Raw genomic sequence first — 17,039 nt, forward strand, 5'->3', positions numbered from 1 at the left:
TGGCTAACTAAAATTTGCATATAGGGTGTCTCAAAAAGTAGCCGTAAAACACTCAAATCCCCAGTTTACGCCGGCATTTTTCGGATTCCACTCTGAAGACTGCCAGTGAAATTTAGAACCCTGCCAAAAAAACCCGAGAAATACCGATCAGTGTGTTAAAATTGGCATGTTTTGCCAACAAAAATTTGCATATAGAGTGTCCCAAACGGTAGCCAYCGGACCTACAAATCTTCGCTTCATTCAGGAATTTTTGGATTCCATTCTAAATTCACACGTTTAGAACTTTSCGGAAAAACTCTTCTTCGCGCCGATTTGTAGGGTCAAGTGGACATAGTTTCGCGWATWTWCGTCACATATAGGGTGTCCCAGACTTAAACCACAATATGRARGAACAGCCGGTTTATTTTGGCATGTTTCGCCCCTCCCTCAAGTCTAATGGTGACYTTCCAGAAAGTTTACAACTCTGCGGCGCCGGTTATTGTCTCCAAATGGGCRAATCTTGMTCATTAAAATTTGCATACAGAGTGTCCCAAAAGTTAGCTGCAATACTCACAAATCCCCGAGTTATTTTGCCATTTTTGTATTCCAGTCTGCAGACTGCAAGTGTAGCTTACAAATCTGCGCACTCTAAACTCTAAACCTCAACATTAATTTCTAACAAATTTTTGAGGAAGCGGTTCTCCCGTTCACAACACTATCTTGCTCTTTATCCTCTCGTATAATCACATAAAAAATCGCCCAGTTGCTAAAAATCCAGAGTTTCTTGTAAACATGCTCTTAAGCCCATCTGAAGCAATGGATAATTTATATAAATTTTTCTTATTAATGGGCCTTTTCTCCTCCAGTCCATTATCTGGCTGGACTTGCGTCCTGATCTATCCAGCCACAGAATGACTGGATGTGAAAACGTGGACATAAAAGCCTGAATTGTAATAAATCAAATAAAAATGTGTTCGTTATATGGCCTGGAATGGGGACTTAAGATTTGCGGGCAGCGCCTGACTAATGATGATGGATCGCCTTTGAGCATGCCATTTTCCTATTTGGGTCCAGGTTTTATAGTTAACTATTCGCCGAGGCTGTTCCTCATCAGGAAAACTTTGATTTCCAGAATATTAGTGGGTTGTTAAGTAGATGTTTTTGCAAAGGTGTCGCCTCTTCCGCCTCCAGTTCCAGCCTCTCCCAGCACATCGCCCACTCCCAGCGTTAGAAGGCCGAGCACTTCGCTCCTCCATCCAGACCATGCGCGCCTCTTCAGACTCTACCAAGTGCCCTCACCCGAGCAAACCTCTATGGAGGACATCTCGGAGCAGCCAAGCAACCACTTGACATCGTTGTCATCTTCAACCACCTCATCGCTCACCTCAATTGCTGCTGTTAGTGGTAAGGTTTAATGAATTTTTCGTAACGTAGGCTTCAAATCGCTGAACAGCCCCTTGAGTTTTTTCCTTACTTAGGAATTATGGCATGTACTTCAGCTGCTAGTAACTCATCAGACAGTCGTAGGCGATCCTCCACCATGACAGCCCGATATTCCCTATTCGACGCCCTTGATCTAGAATACGCCCTACTTCGAGCGGCGGCCAGAGGCAGCGTAGGCCCTTATTCCTTGAGTGAGAGTGTGCACAAGTTGACGTTTACTCAAAGTCTGGCATTCCCTGCTTTAGCCAGAGGATTGGCAGGAAAACGAAGACGATCTCAACAAAGCGCCAACACGCGCCCTTTAGACAACACTGAAAATGGAGTGAACGCTTTTGCCAAAGTGGTAACTGTGCTCGTGCTAGTGCTGGTTAGTGTACTGGTGTTCGCGGTAGTGTACAAATTTGTGAGGACGTGAGGTTTGCTTCTTGCCCCAGGCGGGGCAAAAAACAACAGGTTTATTATCGGCCGGAACTCCAGCTTCAAAGCCACTTAGATGGCGCTGTGCGACTTGGCACCAGCCACCAATTTGTGATAGTCTTAAAAGGAATATTATTAATTTGCTAGTTCTATTAAACTTTATTCGACTTACCGTAATATATTCTGAAGTTTCTCTATTTCGGGGGCGTTTGCTTGCAGTGGGAATAAAACAACAAAGCTGAGTACAATTGTATAATATTTAACATCCTTTTTTCTTATTCTAGAGAATTTTACAAACTGAAGAGTCAGGAGACAATGAAATGATCAATCGCGCGGAAAACTCTATATTATTAAGTGGTCAAGATAAGGATGAACCGTTTGGAAAGCTCTAGTTGCCGAGATGCACTGTTGCATTTCGTAGCCAAATCTACAACTCTGGCAAACACCCATTAGGGGCGAAAATGTGTGTTTCCTGATGGGCGTGTCTCGGGCTATAGATTTGGCATAGTGAGTGTCCTCAAAGTGTGCCACATTGTCAAAAAACAGCGGGTTTCTTCTGAAATTTTTGGATTCTACTCTGAGGACTACTCGCGATGATCCATTAAATTTTGCGCCAATTAGGCAAAGGCGGAATTCGATTACGTTTCTGAAGTCGCCAGTGTCAACATCCCAAGTCATTGTTTGCCAAATTACGAATGAAAGTTTATTATGGCTAATTCAACTACTTTGGATTTGGTTTTAACTTTACAACTCTGCGGCAAAACGCTCGGGGATGCCAAATAGTGTTTCCAAACGGGTATGTCTTGCGCTTTAAAATTTGCATATAGAGTGGCCCCAAAAATGATTACTTTAGGTACCATCACGCGGTTTATTCCGGAATTTTTGGAGTCTTCTCAGAAGCTTATTGGCGATGATCCATTAGGTTTTGAGGCTTTCGCAGCAAATCTTCAGCCAATCACTGCCAGGTTTGAACTTCCAAAGTCCACATTTTGCCAAACTATTGATGAAACTGGCAGGGATCTATGAAAAATCCACTATTTTTAGATTCATTTCAACGTTACAACTCTGCCAGAAAAGATTGGGGCATGCGAAATACTGTTTGTTAATGGTCGTAACTCGAACTTTCAAATTTGCATATAGAGTGTCCCAAAAAGTCGTCACTTTAGGTACAAACACGCGGTTTATTCCAGAATTTTTGGATTCTACTCTGAAGAGTATTGGCTATGATCCATTAGGTAGGTAGGCTTTAGAAGCAAATATGCAGCCAGTCACTGCAAGGTGGTTTGTGATAAGGTCGCTGAAGAAGTTGAAGAATTATTGAGAAAACTTCTTGGAATCTTTGTAAAAACATCTCTGTCGGAAATTGTTTGGGCATCTGAAATACATTTTGTGAGTGGGCATATATTGCACTTTAAACTTTGCATATAGAGTATCCCAAAAAGTCATCACCATAGGAACAAAGACGCGTTTTATTCTAGAATTTTTGGATTTTACTCTGAAGCTTATTGGCTATAATCTAATAGGTTTTGAGGCTTTGTAAGCAAATATGCAGCCAATCACTGCAAGGCGGAATGTGATAACGGCGCTGAAGTCAACTATTTCCACTTTTAAAGTTCACCTTATGCCGAATTATTGATGAAGCTTCCTGGGATCTCTGCAGAAATACACGTTTTTCATATTCATTTTAACTTTACAGCTCTGCCAGAAAGCGTCGGGGCATCCAAAATACTGTTTCTTTATGGGCATAACTTGCAGTTTAAAATTTGCATATATGTCCCAAAATGAATCGCAATATGTTCCATTCCTCGGTTTATTTGGGCATTTTTGGGTTCTACACCGATGCTTCATTAAATTTTGAAGCTTCGAAAGCAAACATTAAAYCTACCACTTCACGGTAGAATAAGAGAAGGTGCCTGAAATTGACAGTTTTAGCATCCAACATCTTCTTTCTGGCAAATTATCATCGAGGGATTACAATCCGCTTCAATTTCAATTTTACAATTCCGCTGAAAAACGTTCAGGGATACCAAATATTTTTTCCGAACGCGCATATCGTGCACTTCAACTTCTGCATATAGAGTGTCTCAAAAATATATCACTATTTCAAAGAATCCTGGGTATATGTTGGCACTTTTGGCCTCCACTCGGAGACCTATTGGCGGTGATTTATTAAACTGTGAGGCTCTAAAAGCAAATATTCGGACCATCACTCTAAGGTGGAAAGTGGCCAGTTGCTTGAGGTCGCCTGTTCGAACTTCCATAGTCACCTTCCTGCGAAATTACCGATGAAACCTTCTGGTATGTGTATCAATATCAAWGCTCTATCTGCTCCAACTTTTCAACTCTGGAAAAACTCTTGAACACACCAAGTGCCATTTCTACGTGGGCGTAGCTTGATGAAAATTTGCATACTGGGTGTCCCAAAATTGAACCACAGTACGAAATTCACACCCATTTCAATGTTGGGACGTCTGATATTGKCCTTGACTAYTATCACCTCCCAGTATAGCAGCAACTGGTTAAGGTTGTTCCWTATGGAACAATCTGAAACTCTTTAGCTGAAAAAGCGCTACTTTTCCTTAAGTTCATCCTCATCCAGCCATTACAGCCCTCTGGAAATGTTAGAGAAAATATAGTGATATGTTAACATACAATATATTTGATAATGGCGCTAATCTACGGCCTAAAGTTAGGATGATTGTAGATGTTTCACTGCCAGAGATTGATTAGAATGCATGCCTTTAGCTGCATTACATTGAGGCTGAATAGTGACTAAACCTGCGTTCAGGCTCTAAGCCTACTGATATTGTTCTAAAGTTGACTTTCACAACCTAAGTCTTTGTTTCTACCTCCTAAAGAAAAATCTATAAAAATAATTGTTCCCCGAAACGAAAAATTTGTGCTAATTAATTTGGCCTTTTTTAGTAGATGAAGCAAAAATTAATTGAAAGCTGGCCCTTGAGCGAATGAGTGAGTCAATCCTTACAAGAGCTTAGAAGCAAAGTGGCCTCGTTTGAGTCCTTTATTTCAGCCTGGTCTTTTTCCTGGATACAAATGTCGTCCGCTTCAACCTTGAGCGGACACTCTATAACGGACCTTTCTGCCGCTTCATCAGACCTCGAGCTGACAGCTGGGCTTGACTCCTCCTCCTCATCGACGGTTTCCATCGTGGTCCCTCCCACTGGAGAAGCTGGAGTAGTTGGCGGCGTGGCTCTTTCAGAGCAACTTTGTAGATAGTAAGTCATCAACTGACCCTTGCCTTTGACGGCCACCAGCCCACGCTGCTCAAATTGGTAATTAAAAGTTCTCAAAATCTGGCAGGTCTCCTCAGTTACCTAAAAATCACCCAAATTCAGCAGGACATTCACTACCTTATCCTCCACCTCTCACTTGAATGCATCCAGCTTTTCCAGTACTCTCCATCCTGGATGCCACATTGACCGTGTTTCCCCAGATGTCATAGTGCGGTTTTCTCGCTCCGATCACTCCGGCCGTGATGGGGCCGTGGTTGATGCCCATTTTGAGCACAAAGTGATTGAACGATTGCTCGTTGATGCTCTGCAGCGCCTTCTTTAGGTCCAAAGCGAATTCCACCAGGAGGCTCAGGTGGGCCCAACGGATCTCTATGGGATCTTTTGGCTGCAAAGGCAACAGAATAGATCGCATGGAGATTGGGAGGTATTCCTTCAATTTTAAGTTTAAACATTATAATCGCTCAAAGTCTTTCAAATGCTACACAGTGTTTAGCGCATGCTGGATCTTTCTTCTGGCAGGACCAAACACCGTTGAATATGCATATTGAGAATATGCCAACTTTAGGATTTTTATTTTAAATCTACAACTCTTAAAGGAAACGTCCGGGCATTCTATATGGTGTTTCCTAATGGGCATGTGTTACACTTTAAAGCTTGCATATAGAGTGTCCCTGAAACACACCACATTAAGTATGAGCACGCATTCTGTTTATTCCGAAGTTTTTGGATTCGATCGTGAAGCTCTTTTGCCACGATTCATTGGGTTCTGAGAGTTTAGAAGCAAAGATTCAACCCATTATTCTATTGCGGAATCTGGTCAAGAACCTGAAGTCGGCTGATTTAACAATTTAACAATTTAAAGTCCACTTTCTGACAAGGTGCTGGTCACTATTTCAAATTGAACCAGGTTGGATTTTCATTTTATCTTGACAACTCTTCGGAATGACACCCAGGCATGCCAAACACTTTTTCTAAATGGGAATCTTTCGCACTTTAATATTTGCATATAAAGTGTCCCCAAAAATGATACCTTAAAGCGCAACACGCGGTTTATTCCGGTATTTTTGGATTCTACCCTGAAGCTTATTGAGGTTTTAGAAGCAACTTTTCAGCCTATTGCTTCTATGTGGAATGTGATCGAGTACCTCAAATCGACTGTTTCAACTTCCTTTGTTCACTTGTTGCTAAATTATTGATGGAATTTCTAGGCATCTAAATAAAAATCCACTATTATTATATTCATTTTAACTTTACACCTCTGCCAGAAAAGGTTTGGGCATGAGATATGCTGTTTATTAATGGGCATAACGCGCACTTTCAAATAAGCATATAGAGTGTCCCAAAAAGTTATCACCTTAGGTACGAACACGCGGTTTCTTCCGGAATTTTTGAATTCTACCCTGAAGTTTATTGGCGATGATCCATTAGGTTTTGAAGCTTTAGAAACAAATTTTCAGCTTATTACTCCTAGGTGGAATGTGATCAGGTACCTCAAGTCGATTGTCTCAATTTCCTTTGTTCACTTTTTGCTAAATTATTGATAAAATTTTCAGGCATCTGAGTAAAAATCCACTATTTTATATTAATTTTAACTTTACAACTCTGCCAAAAAAGGTTTGGGCATGCGATATGCTGTTTCTTAAGGGACATAACGCTCACTTGAAAATATGCATATAGAGTGTCCCAAAAAGTTATCACCTTAGGTACGAACACGCGGTTTATTCCGGAATTTTTGAATTCTACCCTGAAGCTTATTGGCGATGATCCATTAGGTTTTGAGGATTTAGAAGCAAATTTTCAGCCTAGTACTCCTAGGTGGAATATGATCAGGTGCTCAGGCTTGGCTGTTTCTACTTGCAGCGTACGCGTTTTGCCAAATTTCCAGGGATTCATGTCAAAATCAACTAGCTTGAATTTTCGTTTAATTTTTACAACTCTGGAAAAAAACTTTCGGGGACGCAAATTACTGTTTATAAATGGGCATTAGGTGCACTGTAAAACTGGCATATAGAGTGTTCCAGAAAAAAACCACGATACGTACTATTCCTCGGTTGATTTAGAAACCTATTCCCTGTGTTCTTTTGAATGTTTGGGGTTTAAAATCAAAGATTCAGCCATTCGTACTAAGGTGGAGTGTGATCAAAGGCCCGAAGGCGACCGTGTGAACTTCCACAGTTAACTTTTTACAAAATATCAATGACAGTTGCTGCGGTTTAAATTAAAACCAACTGCGCGTCCTTTTTGCAACTCTGCTGGAAAACTCTGGAACATGCCACATAGTGTTTTCGAAAGGGCACACCTTGCACTTTAAATTTTGCATATAGAGCGTCCCAAAAATGGACCACAAATGTACGATTCCTCGATTTGTAAACACAAAAACACGCCCACTGTTTGAGTCGAGCATATGACCTACCTGTATTAGTCTTGAGGGATTTAGGCCGCTGGCTGCCATGTAGGTGGAGCCGATAGTCTTAATTTTTATTATATCGCAGTACTGAGGAAGTTCCAGTAGCTGAAAAAAACATCCTCTAAGCCCATGCTGGGCGATGTGGAAATCTTGTGTGTACTTACAGCGTCAAAATCCGAAATCACTTCGTTGAGGAAACGCAAACATTCTAGGCCTTGATTGTTGACAGTCTCTTCGGAGTAAAAGTCTAAAAAATCGGGCCAAAGATTAGTCGAAACTTGGCCAGTTTTTCAGCGGGTTCTAACCTGAAAAGTTAGGCATGGAAGCGAACAGAACACCGACTTCCTCGTAACTTTGCGAATAGAGTTCGTCGTGGTTTCGGTTGCGGTTCCCCATGAAATGGGCGGCCACATGGGAGGGCAGAATGTTGTAAACCAGCGCTTCGTTTCTTCGCTTTAAGTCTTCAGCGCAGCGGCGTTGCTCTTTGACTTCGCAACGCCAAAGGAAAAGCACTCGCTGGACTTTGTTCATCTAGATGAAGATTAAGCAGTTAGGCCAGATGCTCTGTTCTGTGCTTGTAGAGGATGATTCGATGGAGACCCGGCTTGATTGCACACATTATTATTTATGGAAAGTTCGTATATTTATATGTATAGTGAAAAAATCAGCGTTTACTTACATGTCGGCCCAGGTAGATGAGGGAAATTGTCACGCCAATTGTCACGCAGCTCAAGCTGTATTTTGGAGTGGACAATCTGTAACAACACATTAATATCGCATAGAAAACGCTAAAAATGTAACTTTTTCCGTTAAAGAATCAGGCCCTTCGTGAGTTCATTTAAAGAAACTTACGAGAATTTTACCAGAAAAACTCAAACCTGGAGTTATTGTTCAAAAATTCTCAATAACTACTGAAAAGTTAGAGAAAATGGAGTCTTCAGGATTTATAGAGTAAAGATTCCTCTACTCAGCAATGTTGAAAGCGACCCTTTAAATCAAAGTTATTTTGAGCGGCAAACTTTTCAGAACCCTCGGGTAAACCAAGCGGCATCCAAACTGCATTTTTAGACCTCAACTAACTCAAACATAAAAATATCTGGAAATTGAAAAAGTTAGGCCTGCAGGATAAATAAAAGAAGATTTCTTCAAAGCTACAGACCTTGAAACAAGTTTTCTAGTTGATTCTCGTTTAATTTCACAATTTTCAAAAACCAAACTGCATTTTTAAACGCTGAAGTAGAAAAAATTAAATTATTGAACACCAATATTTGAATATTATTGAACAGACCAACACGTCTTCTGTTAAATGGTAGCAAAAGACACTTCAAAAGTACTTCCGACTTTGCGTGAGACGTTTTTGAAAAATCTCTTGTAAACCTGATGGAAGAAAAACAGCCCTCCAACTCATTCATTGGAAGAACTCCCAAAATTTGGGAAAATGCAAATCTAAATGGGTGATTGTAGACTTAATATAGAAAAGTTGTCTCCATTAAATGAAGCTGAACGCAGCCTGGATCCTTATCATCGGTTAGAGTTACGATTTTCTGAAAAATGTGTTGCCAACCAGGCAGGGCGAAACAGCACCTTGAAACCTCACACTCAAAAAACTCTCCGAAATCGAGGAAAAGTGAGACTAAAGTGGCGATCGCAGTATAAATAGAGAAAAGATGCCTCTATAGAACGATGCCTAAAGCAGCCTTCTTCCTAAAACGGATTTAGAGTCGCAAAAAAATCTGTTGCAAACTTCGTAGAAGCAATACAGCATCTTGAAACCGTAAAGTTAAAAAATTACACAAAATTGAGGAAACGTTAGACTAAATTGGTGATTGGAGTGCTCAAAGAGAAAAGCTGTCTTTATAGAATGATGCTTAAAGCAGCCTTGTTTCGGGTCACCGGTTAGAATCACAATTTTTTGAAAAATGTGTTGTAAACCTGGCGGGAGCAAAGTAGCACCTTGACACCTCACACTTAAAAACTTCTCCAAAATCGAGGAAAAGTGGGATTAAACTGGCAATCGCCATATTAATAGAGGAAAATGGCCTCTATTAAATGATGCTGAAGGCAGCTTTCTTATTAGCGCGGAATTAGAGTCGATAGAAAAAAATCTGTTGCAAACTTGGTGGAAGCAAAACAGCATCTTGAAACCGTAAAGTTAAAAAAATACATAAAATTGAGGAAACGTGAGGCTTAATTCGTGATCGCAGTGCTAATCGAGAAAAGCTGTCTCTATATAATGATGCTTAAAGTAGCCTTGTTTCGGGGCACCGGTTAGAGTCACGATTTTTTGAAAAATGTGACGTAAACCTGGCGGGAGCAAAGTAGCACCTTGACACCTCACACTTTAAAAACTCACCTAAATCGAGGAAAAGTGAGAATAAACTGGTGATCGCCATATTAATAGAGGAAAATGGCATCTATTAATTTATGCTGAAAGCAGCCTTCTTCTTAACGCGGAATCAGAGAGAGTTGGTGGAAGCAAAACAGCATCTTCAAACCGAAAAGTTAAAAAATTATACAAAATTGAGAAAACGTGAGACTAAACTGGTGATCGCAGTGCTAAAAGAGAGAAGCTGTCTCTATAGAATGATGCTTTAAGCGGCCTTCCCTCGAACCCTGAGTCAGAGTAATAATTTTTTGAATAATCTCTTGCAAACTTGGAGGAAGCAAGACAGAACCTTGAAACTTCACGTTTGAAAAACTCCCGAAAATTGAGGACAACTGAGATAAAATTGGCGAAAGAAGTGTTAATGGAAAGATGCTGAAAGCAACGTTTCTTCTAATCCCTGGTGAGAGTGATTATTTTTTTCAAAAATCTGATGCAAACTTGGTGGTAGCAAAACAGCAGCTTGAAACCGCAGACTTAAAAACCTCCTAAAAATTGACCAAAAGTGAGACTAAGTCTAACTCAGCTGGACTAATAGGAGAAATCTGCCTCTATTTAATAATTTTGAATGTAGCCGTTTGACTCATCCAAATTTTTAGTGACGAATTAAAAAAAAAACTCTTGCAAACCTTGTACTGGTAAAACAGTGCTTTAAATCTCCAAGTTTAAAAACCATTCCAAACATTTGGTAAAAATGAAACCGAATCGACGATAGAAGGAGTAATAGAGCAAAGTTTTCTCTATGCCTGATGCACTATTAGCGGCACGAATTTTTGAAAAATATTTTGCAAATCTAGTGGGAGCAAGTCGGCCTTTGCAGGCCTCAAACTTAAAAACATCCCGAAAATTGATGAAAGCTGATACTAAAGGGGCACTTGCGGTATTAATCGAGCAACGTTTCCTCTATGTATTCGTGCTCAAGGCTAAGAACTCTAATGCATAAAGGAATTTTCGAAAAAACATGCTGGGCGGTAAACCGTATTTTATGACCATAAATTTGTGAGCATATAAGAAATTGAAGAATCGCCAAACTGAAACTACACTTTCAGCATTAATAAAGCAACGTTTCGTCTGCGCAATAGCGCTCCAACTCTGACTAATCAGCGCGTTGATTGAGGCATTTTTGTAAAAACCGGCAACCATGGTGGAAGCTACACTAAACTTGACTACTGCTACTACAAAATTGACGAAGAATTGGATTGAAGAGATTCTTACAGGAGAAATGGAGGAAATTTTCTCCTGTGTATTTTCTCCTGTCTGATACTCATTTTATGCCAACCGCTGCTGAAAAATCCTGTGCAAATCTGGTGGAGGGAATGGCTCAAAAATTGAAAAAAATAACCAAAATTTATGGTTTTCGAATTCGATAAGTGAAGTTGCTTCAATTCAAAAGTAGTTTTTTAATTTTAAGTTAAAAAAAAAACAACATCTTTATGCTCTACAACTTATATCAATAGCATGCTGGATATTCAACAGTTGAACGCAAAGGAAGAGTTCCAACTATGAAGGTGAAAGGTGAACTTTTGTTGTTTTACCTTTTTTATTCCGTTATATTCCGTTTTATGAAACCTTTGTTGTTTTACTGTAGATTGCAGTTGTCATACAATCTACATAACAGCAGTATTGTGAATATTCAGTTGTAATCAAAATGTTATAAATCAATTGTTTGGAAAAAAAATGATATCGAAATAAATGTCGATCTGCCATGCTAAATATAAAAAGAGTTTAAAACTAAACTAAAGGACAGAAAACTGCAATACAAGTAAGTGATAATAAGAAATTGAGTGTAGTTTAAAGTTTGTTAATAATAAAATGACTTAAAAGTTAATTAAATGTACGACATTTTATTTATTTCATTTTTAAATCACCAAAATGAAATTAGAAAAACAAACAAACCAAATAATTGGGTTTTATTCTGGAAAATATATTTTTCGCATGCATTTTTTCCGTAATTAAACGCTAGATTTATTTCTTGATATCATGTTAACATCGGGTAAAACAAGAGCACGTTTAAAAAAAGACAGTCATACTTAGTAAGTGTTTTCTCATTAAATGATTAATGTAGATTTTAGACAAATGTTTCTTTTTAACTTTGTTTTATTTCTTTGCTTTTAGTAGAAAGTCAAATATGTTAATAAAAACTTTATAATGCAAAATTCAGCAAAAAGTTCTAGAAAAGGCCATCTGCCGCTCTAAACTAAAGAAAAGAGTGTGATTTAAAGTTTTGTCAAAGTAAAATTATTGTCAATGTACAACAGTTTATCTATTAAGCAAATTTTCACTTGTTCTATACGTAATTGCGTCCGCTATAGGTAGACAAAAATAGACAGCTTTATTATTGCATAAACATTTAATTTTAAACAAAAAATATGAAAGTCATCGAAATGAAAGAAGAAAAACAAGCCAACCAAAAAATTGTGATTTCTTCGGTTAATATATATTTCGCTCATACATTTTTTCCGTAATAAAAGCCCATATTTATATCTTCATAATAATGTTTCATTAATTCTTACTATTAATATTATTAGTAGAATTTGCTTGTTTAATGGGATTTAAAATGGTGTAAAGAAGAAGCGTTTTTTTCAAAAAAGTAGTCACATTTATAATTGCAAGAATTTTCCTACTAAATCGTTTAAAAGCAAATATTTATTTGCTTTGTCATACAATATAACGTACTGCTGTATGTTTTCTGTCCTAATTTTTTGCAAAATTCATATTAATATAATTATGGAAATATTTCACACAGCGAAAAGCATGTGGACATAAAATTTTTTAATGAAAACATTATACTTTGAATGTTTGGCAAGAAATTTTAGTAAAGTTCGCAGTGCTAAATGAAAAAGTGTTCAAACCTAAAATAAAGAACGAGAAGTATAACTATTGTCACGCGATAAGCAAAAATGGAGGGTAATTTAAAGTTTTGTTAAAAATGAAATAAATTTGCGATATTTTACCTGTAACAAAAGACTGAATTTGTACTACTTGACCCCCCCTGACTCGAAAACGAATTTTTTAAACAAAAGTCGTTTTACAATTTAAAAAAATCGTCAAAACTTAAGGAAAACTGCAAGTCAACTCCAAATTTTTGCTCCTCTGTTTCATCATGTCGATTCGCAGCTTGTTTCATTTCGGAGTTTAACATTTTTTAATGTAATGTTTTTAAGGACTAATGGCCAAGTAGATTTTTTTCTATAACACAAAATTGCAAGTTTAGATCTACTTTTTTTAAAGTGCTTTTTTCTGAATTCTAATAATGTTTCATTACTTCTTATTATTAATATTATTAGTAGAATTTGCTTGTTTAATGGGACTTGAAATGGTGTAAAGCAGAAGCGTTTTTTTCAAAAAAGTAGTCACATTTATAATTGCAAGATTTTTCTTACTAAATTGCTTAAAAGCAAATATTTATTTGCTTTGTCATACAATATAACGTACTGCTGTATGTTTTCTGTCCTAATTTTTTGCAAAATTCATATTAATATAATTATGGAAATATTTCACACAGCGAAAAGTATGTGGACATAAAATGTTTTAATGAAAACATTATACTTTGAATGTTTGGCAAAAAATTTTAGTAAAGTTAGCAGTGCTAAATGAAAAAGTGTTCAAACCTAAAATAAAGAACGAGAAGTATAACTATTGCCACGCGATAAGCAAAAATGGAGGGTAAATTAAAGTTTTGTTAAAAATGAAATACATTTGCGATATTTTACCTGTAACAAAAGACTGAATTTGTACTACTTGACCCCCCCTGACTCGAAAACGAACTTTTTAAACAAAAGTCGTTTTACAATTTTAAAAAAATTAGGAAAACAGCAAGTCAACTCCAAATTTTTGCTTCTCTGTTTCATCATGTCGATTCGCAGCTTGTTTCATTTCGGAGTTTAACATTTTTTAAAGTAATGTTTTTAAGGACTAATGGCCAAGTAGATTTTTTTCTATCACACAAAATTGCAAGTTTAGATCTACTTTTTTTAAAGTGCTTTTTTCTTAATTCTAATAATGTTTCATTAATTCTTACTGTTAATATTATTAGTAGAATTTGCTTGTTTAATGGGACTTGAAATGGTATAAAGCAGAAGCGTTTTTTTCCAAAAAGTAGTCACATTTATAATTGCAAGAATTTTCTTACTAAATCGTTTAAAAGCAAATATTTATTTGCTTTGTCATACAATATAACGTACTGCTGTATGTTTTCTGTTCTAATTTTTGCAAAATTCATATTAATATAATTATGGAAATATTTCACACAGCGAAAAGTATGTGGACATACATTTTTTTAATGAAAACATACTTTGAATGTTTGGCAAGAAATTTTAGTAAAGTTTGCAGTGCTAAATGAAAAAGTGTTCAAACCTAAAATAAAGAACGAGAAGTATAACTATTGCCACGCGATAAGCAAAAATGGAGGGTAATTTAAAGTGTTGTTAAAAATGAAATACATTTGCGACATTTTACCTGTAACAAAGGACTGAATTTTTACTACTTGACCCCCCCTGACTCGAAAGCTGGATCCGCCCCTGTTTGCTTATTCAATGGGACTTGGAGTGATGTACTACTATGAATCATCACACCATGAGAAGAAGAATAAAGTGAACTTCTAGGAAGAAATGCTAAAATCAATGGAAACATTTCCCATCCAGAACCACTGCGAAAGTGCGCAAATATCCGTCCAGTCCGGGGCTTTAATCATTGAAGCCAAATCTGAAGACCGTTTTACCACCACTCAATAAAGCGTCGAGAGGGGGACAAAACGTGAATGACGACACTTTGCACCCTTGGCAAAACCTTCCGGTTACTTACATGGACCAAGAATTGGCAGGCGGTAGAATATCCAGCACGTCCTGCAGACAGTAGAAGTTGAGGAAGCACTGACAGGCAGCACCCATCGCTAGCAGGAAGGCTTTAAACGTATAGCTGACATAATGTGGCAAAGCGCCTGCAATGAGAATCAAGGCCCCAAAATCCCCAATATAAAACGGGAACATACAGGAGACGGAAATTTCGACCTGCGGCTGGCAGATCGGCTTGTTCCATGTCTCCAGAGGTTGGCAGGCCCTCTACAGAACAAAAATGCTGATTATTCCATATAGAATTTGGAAAATTCACCCTCAGCTACTTACCGATACCACTATACTCAGCATGCAGATGAAAGTGAATACAGGGACCACTAGGTAAGCTTTGTAGAATACGATGGGTTCCATCCAAATGCACCGCTGAATAATTCCAATGGTTCTAGAGCTGATATAGGTAAAATCGTGCAGGACTTACCACATGGAAGCACCGGACCAGCACTATGACTAACACCCAAAGCACCAGGAATGTGTAGAGAATTATGATCGTCTTGATATTTTCTGTGATGAGGCTGGAATAACACCATCAGTTTAGTCCCATGGAGTAAAACCAGAGAAGACTCTCTCACCTAGGGGCAATTGTGAAAAGACTTATCATAATTACAGCTGATACGACCATTAGCATGTAAACTGGCACTGTAGCCCCGCCATCCACCTGACTGTAGTACGCACGTTCTTTCGCTTTATCCTTGAAGTTCAGTGTGAAGCAGTTGGTGTTTTTCGCCAACTCTCTGCAAAAAACGCTGATTTCTGCTGGATATTTGGCGCACTGTTCACTCACTTGAAACCATCTCGATTCACCAGCTCCTTCATCAGACGGGAGGTGAACTGCTCAGAGTCCTCCCTCGCTCTAGTCATGCTCTGAACAGAGGGTTATTTGAAGTGTTTCACTCCTATTAATAGTGAGAAGGTTCTTACGTTTTCAGGTGCTACGGGAGCCTTCGTTTGGGCAAATTCATCACTGTTTGCGTCTGCAGTGATGGTTGTGTCGCCGTTTTGCACTTTGTGCGGCTGCTCAAACTGAAACCAATTAATAGTAATTCGAATGCACATCCACTTTTTTTATGTATAAAGAATCCGATGAAATCGAGCTTACCGGCTTAAGGACCTTAACGATAAAGTAGGTTTTCAGTCCTGCGATTCTCAGGACTTCGTCCCGTTTTTCTCCATATCCGGGCTCGACCTCAAATTCCCCGTTCAGGAAGGATAAAGTGGTGGCGGAAATGTGGACTCTTCTGTAAAGAGTGGGGAAATTTAATGCGGAAGATGGTTGGTGGCGGAAGAATCAAGTCGATTGAAATTTTCAGTTGAAGATGACCGAATTACTCGAGTCTTGAACAAAAATTCTCTTAGAGTGTTGTGGCTCCATTGAAGAGTTCGCAGTTATTTTCTAAAGGTTCGGCTTTAGAACTAGGTATTTGTGAACGAAAAAATTAAGAAGATTAGCAAAATGTAAAATTTTTCTGTAAAAAAGCCTCAACCGCTCTACTCGCATATGAAAATTCAAAGTGATTTTCCGAGCGTGTTTAGTTTTTGAGCGATGATTTTTTAAGGAGGAGGCTGGTGAAGAGGCGAAATTAAATGCTTCATTATTTCTTTTCAATGCCAAAAATATAACTAAATAATTTTTAAATGTTTTTCTAATAAATGGCTTTGCTTGATTAATACAACTCGTAAAGATTTGGGGAAAGCAGCAACACGTTTACCAACTTTTCTACTTTCCAGGGTGCAAGCGATGTTTTTTAAAACGGAAAACGGTCTTAATTTGGAAAATTATCAACAAATATTGCAAAATATCATCCTATTTTTCTTCTTCCAGATATCTCTACTAAAACAGCCTCATTTGCTCTATTTTAAGGTTCAAAATGTGTTTGGTTTCTGTGAAAAAACTTTTTTTGAATGTAGGTATCCATAAGAGTTTTTTTTTAAATTGCATAGAATTTTAACTCAGTTTCAAGTTTTCTGCTAAAAGAGCCTCAATTGCTCTATTGAAGAGTTAAGTTCGCTTTTTACACCTTGGGTTGGTGGAACAATTACATTTAAAAAAATTAAAGCCGTTTTTTTAAATAATAAAATTAGTAGATAAGTTCTATATTGTTGAGGCGGATTCATTTTTACAAACTTCTTTTTGGGTATTTCGCCTCAAAAATTTTTTTTTGTGTTGAATTTTTTTAAAAAAATTAATTTTTTTTTTTTTAACAAACGAATTATCAGAGCGAATTTTGATATATTATATTATCCTACTATTGTTACACAATTTACTAACAAACTCTTTTTTAGGTTCATTTAGGTTCTTTTGATAA

At 37.7% G+C, this 17,039-nt stretch overlaps 2 protein-coding genes across 3 annotated transcripts in view; one reads left to right on the forward strand and one right to left on the reverse strand.

Annotated features, from left to right (window-relative positions):
• LOC109540379 overlaps window positions 1-2,039 on the forward strand; it is an 11,649-nt gene extending 9,610 nt beyond the window's left edge. For both annotated transcript variants that reach the window (XM_048662663.1, XM_019908730.2), the window contains 2 exons: window positions 1,149-1,383; window positions 1,458-2,039. In XM_048662663.1, coding sequence (XP_048518620.1) covers window positions 1,149-1,383; window positions 1,458-1,837 — 615 coding nt within the window. In that variant the 3' untranslated portion in view covers window positions 1,838-2,039. The remainder of the gene's footprint in view (window positions 1-1,148; window positions 1,384-1,457) is intronic.
• Window positions 2,040-2,077: 38 nt separating this feature from the next.
• Window positions 2,078-17,039, reverse strand: part of LOC109540388 (adenylate cyclase type 3) — a 34,388-nt gene continuing 19,426 nt past the window's right edge. Inside the window, exons 7-19 of the mRNA XM_048662616.1 lie at window positions 15,833-15,971; window positions 15,655-15,756; window positions 15,518-15,597; window positions 15,306-15,467; window positions 15,155-15,248; window positions 15,007-15,099; window positions 14,687-14,943; window positions 8,180-8,255; window positions 7,806-8,031; window positions 7,665-7,747; window positions 7,507-7,605; window positions 5,230-5,478; window positions 2,078-5,174 (exon numbers count right to left, since the gene is read on the reverse strand). Of these exons, the coding sequence (XP_048518573.1) occupies window positions 4,815-5,174; window positions 5,230-5,478; window positions 7,507-7,605; window positions 7,665-7,747; window positions 7,806-8,031; window positions 8,180-8,255; window positions 14,687-14,943; window positions 15,007-15,099; window positions 15,155-15,248; window positions 15,306-15,467; window positions 15,518-15,597; window positions 15,655-15,756; window positions 15,833-15,971 (2,020 nt within the window). The 3' untranslated portion in view covers window positions 2,078-4,814. The remainder of the gene's footprint in view (window positions 5,175-5,229; window positions 5,479-7,506; window positions 7,606-7,664; window positions 7,748-7,805; window positions 8,032-8,179; window positions 8,256-14,686; window positions 14,944-15,006; window positions 15,100-15,154; window positions 15,249-15,305; window positions 15,468-15,517; window positions 15,598-15,654; window positions 15,757-15,832; window positions 15,972-17,039) is intronic.

The sequence above is a fragment of the Dendroctonus ponderosae genome, unplaced genomic scaffold, assembly GCF_020466585.1.
Source record: "Dendroctonus ponderosae isolate FM_Combo_2020 unplaced genomic scaffold, Dpon_F_20191213v2 Dpon_F_20191213_11, whole genome shotgun sequence".
Taxonomy (NCBI): domain Eukaryota; kingdom Metazoa; phylum Arthropoda; class Insecta; order Coleoptera; family Curculionidae; genus Dendroctonus; species Dendroctonus ponderosae.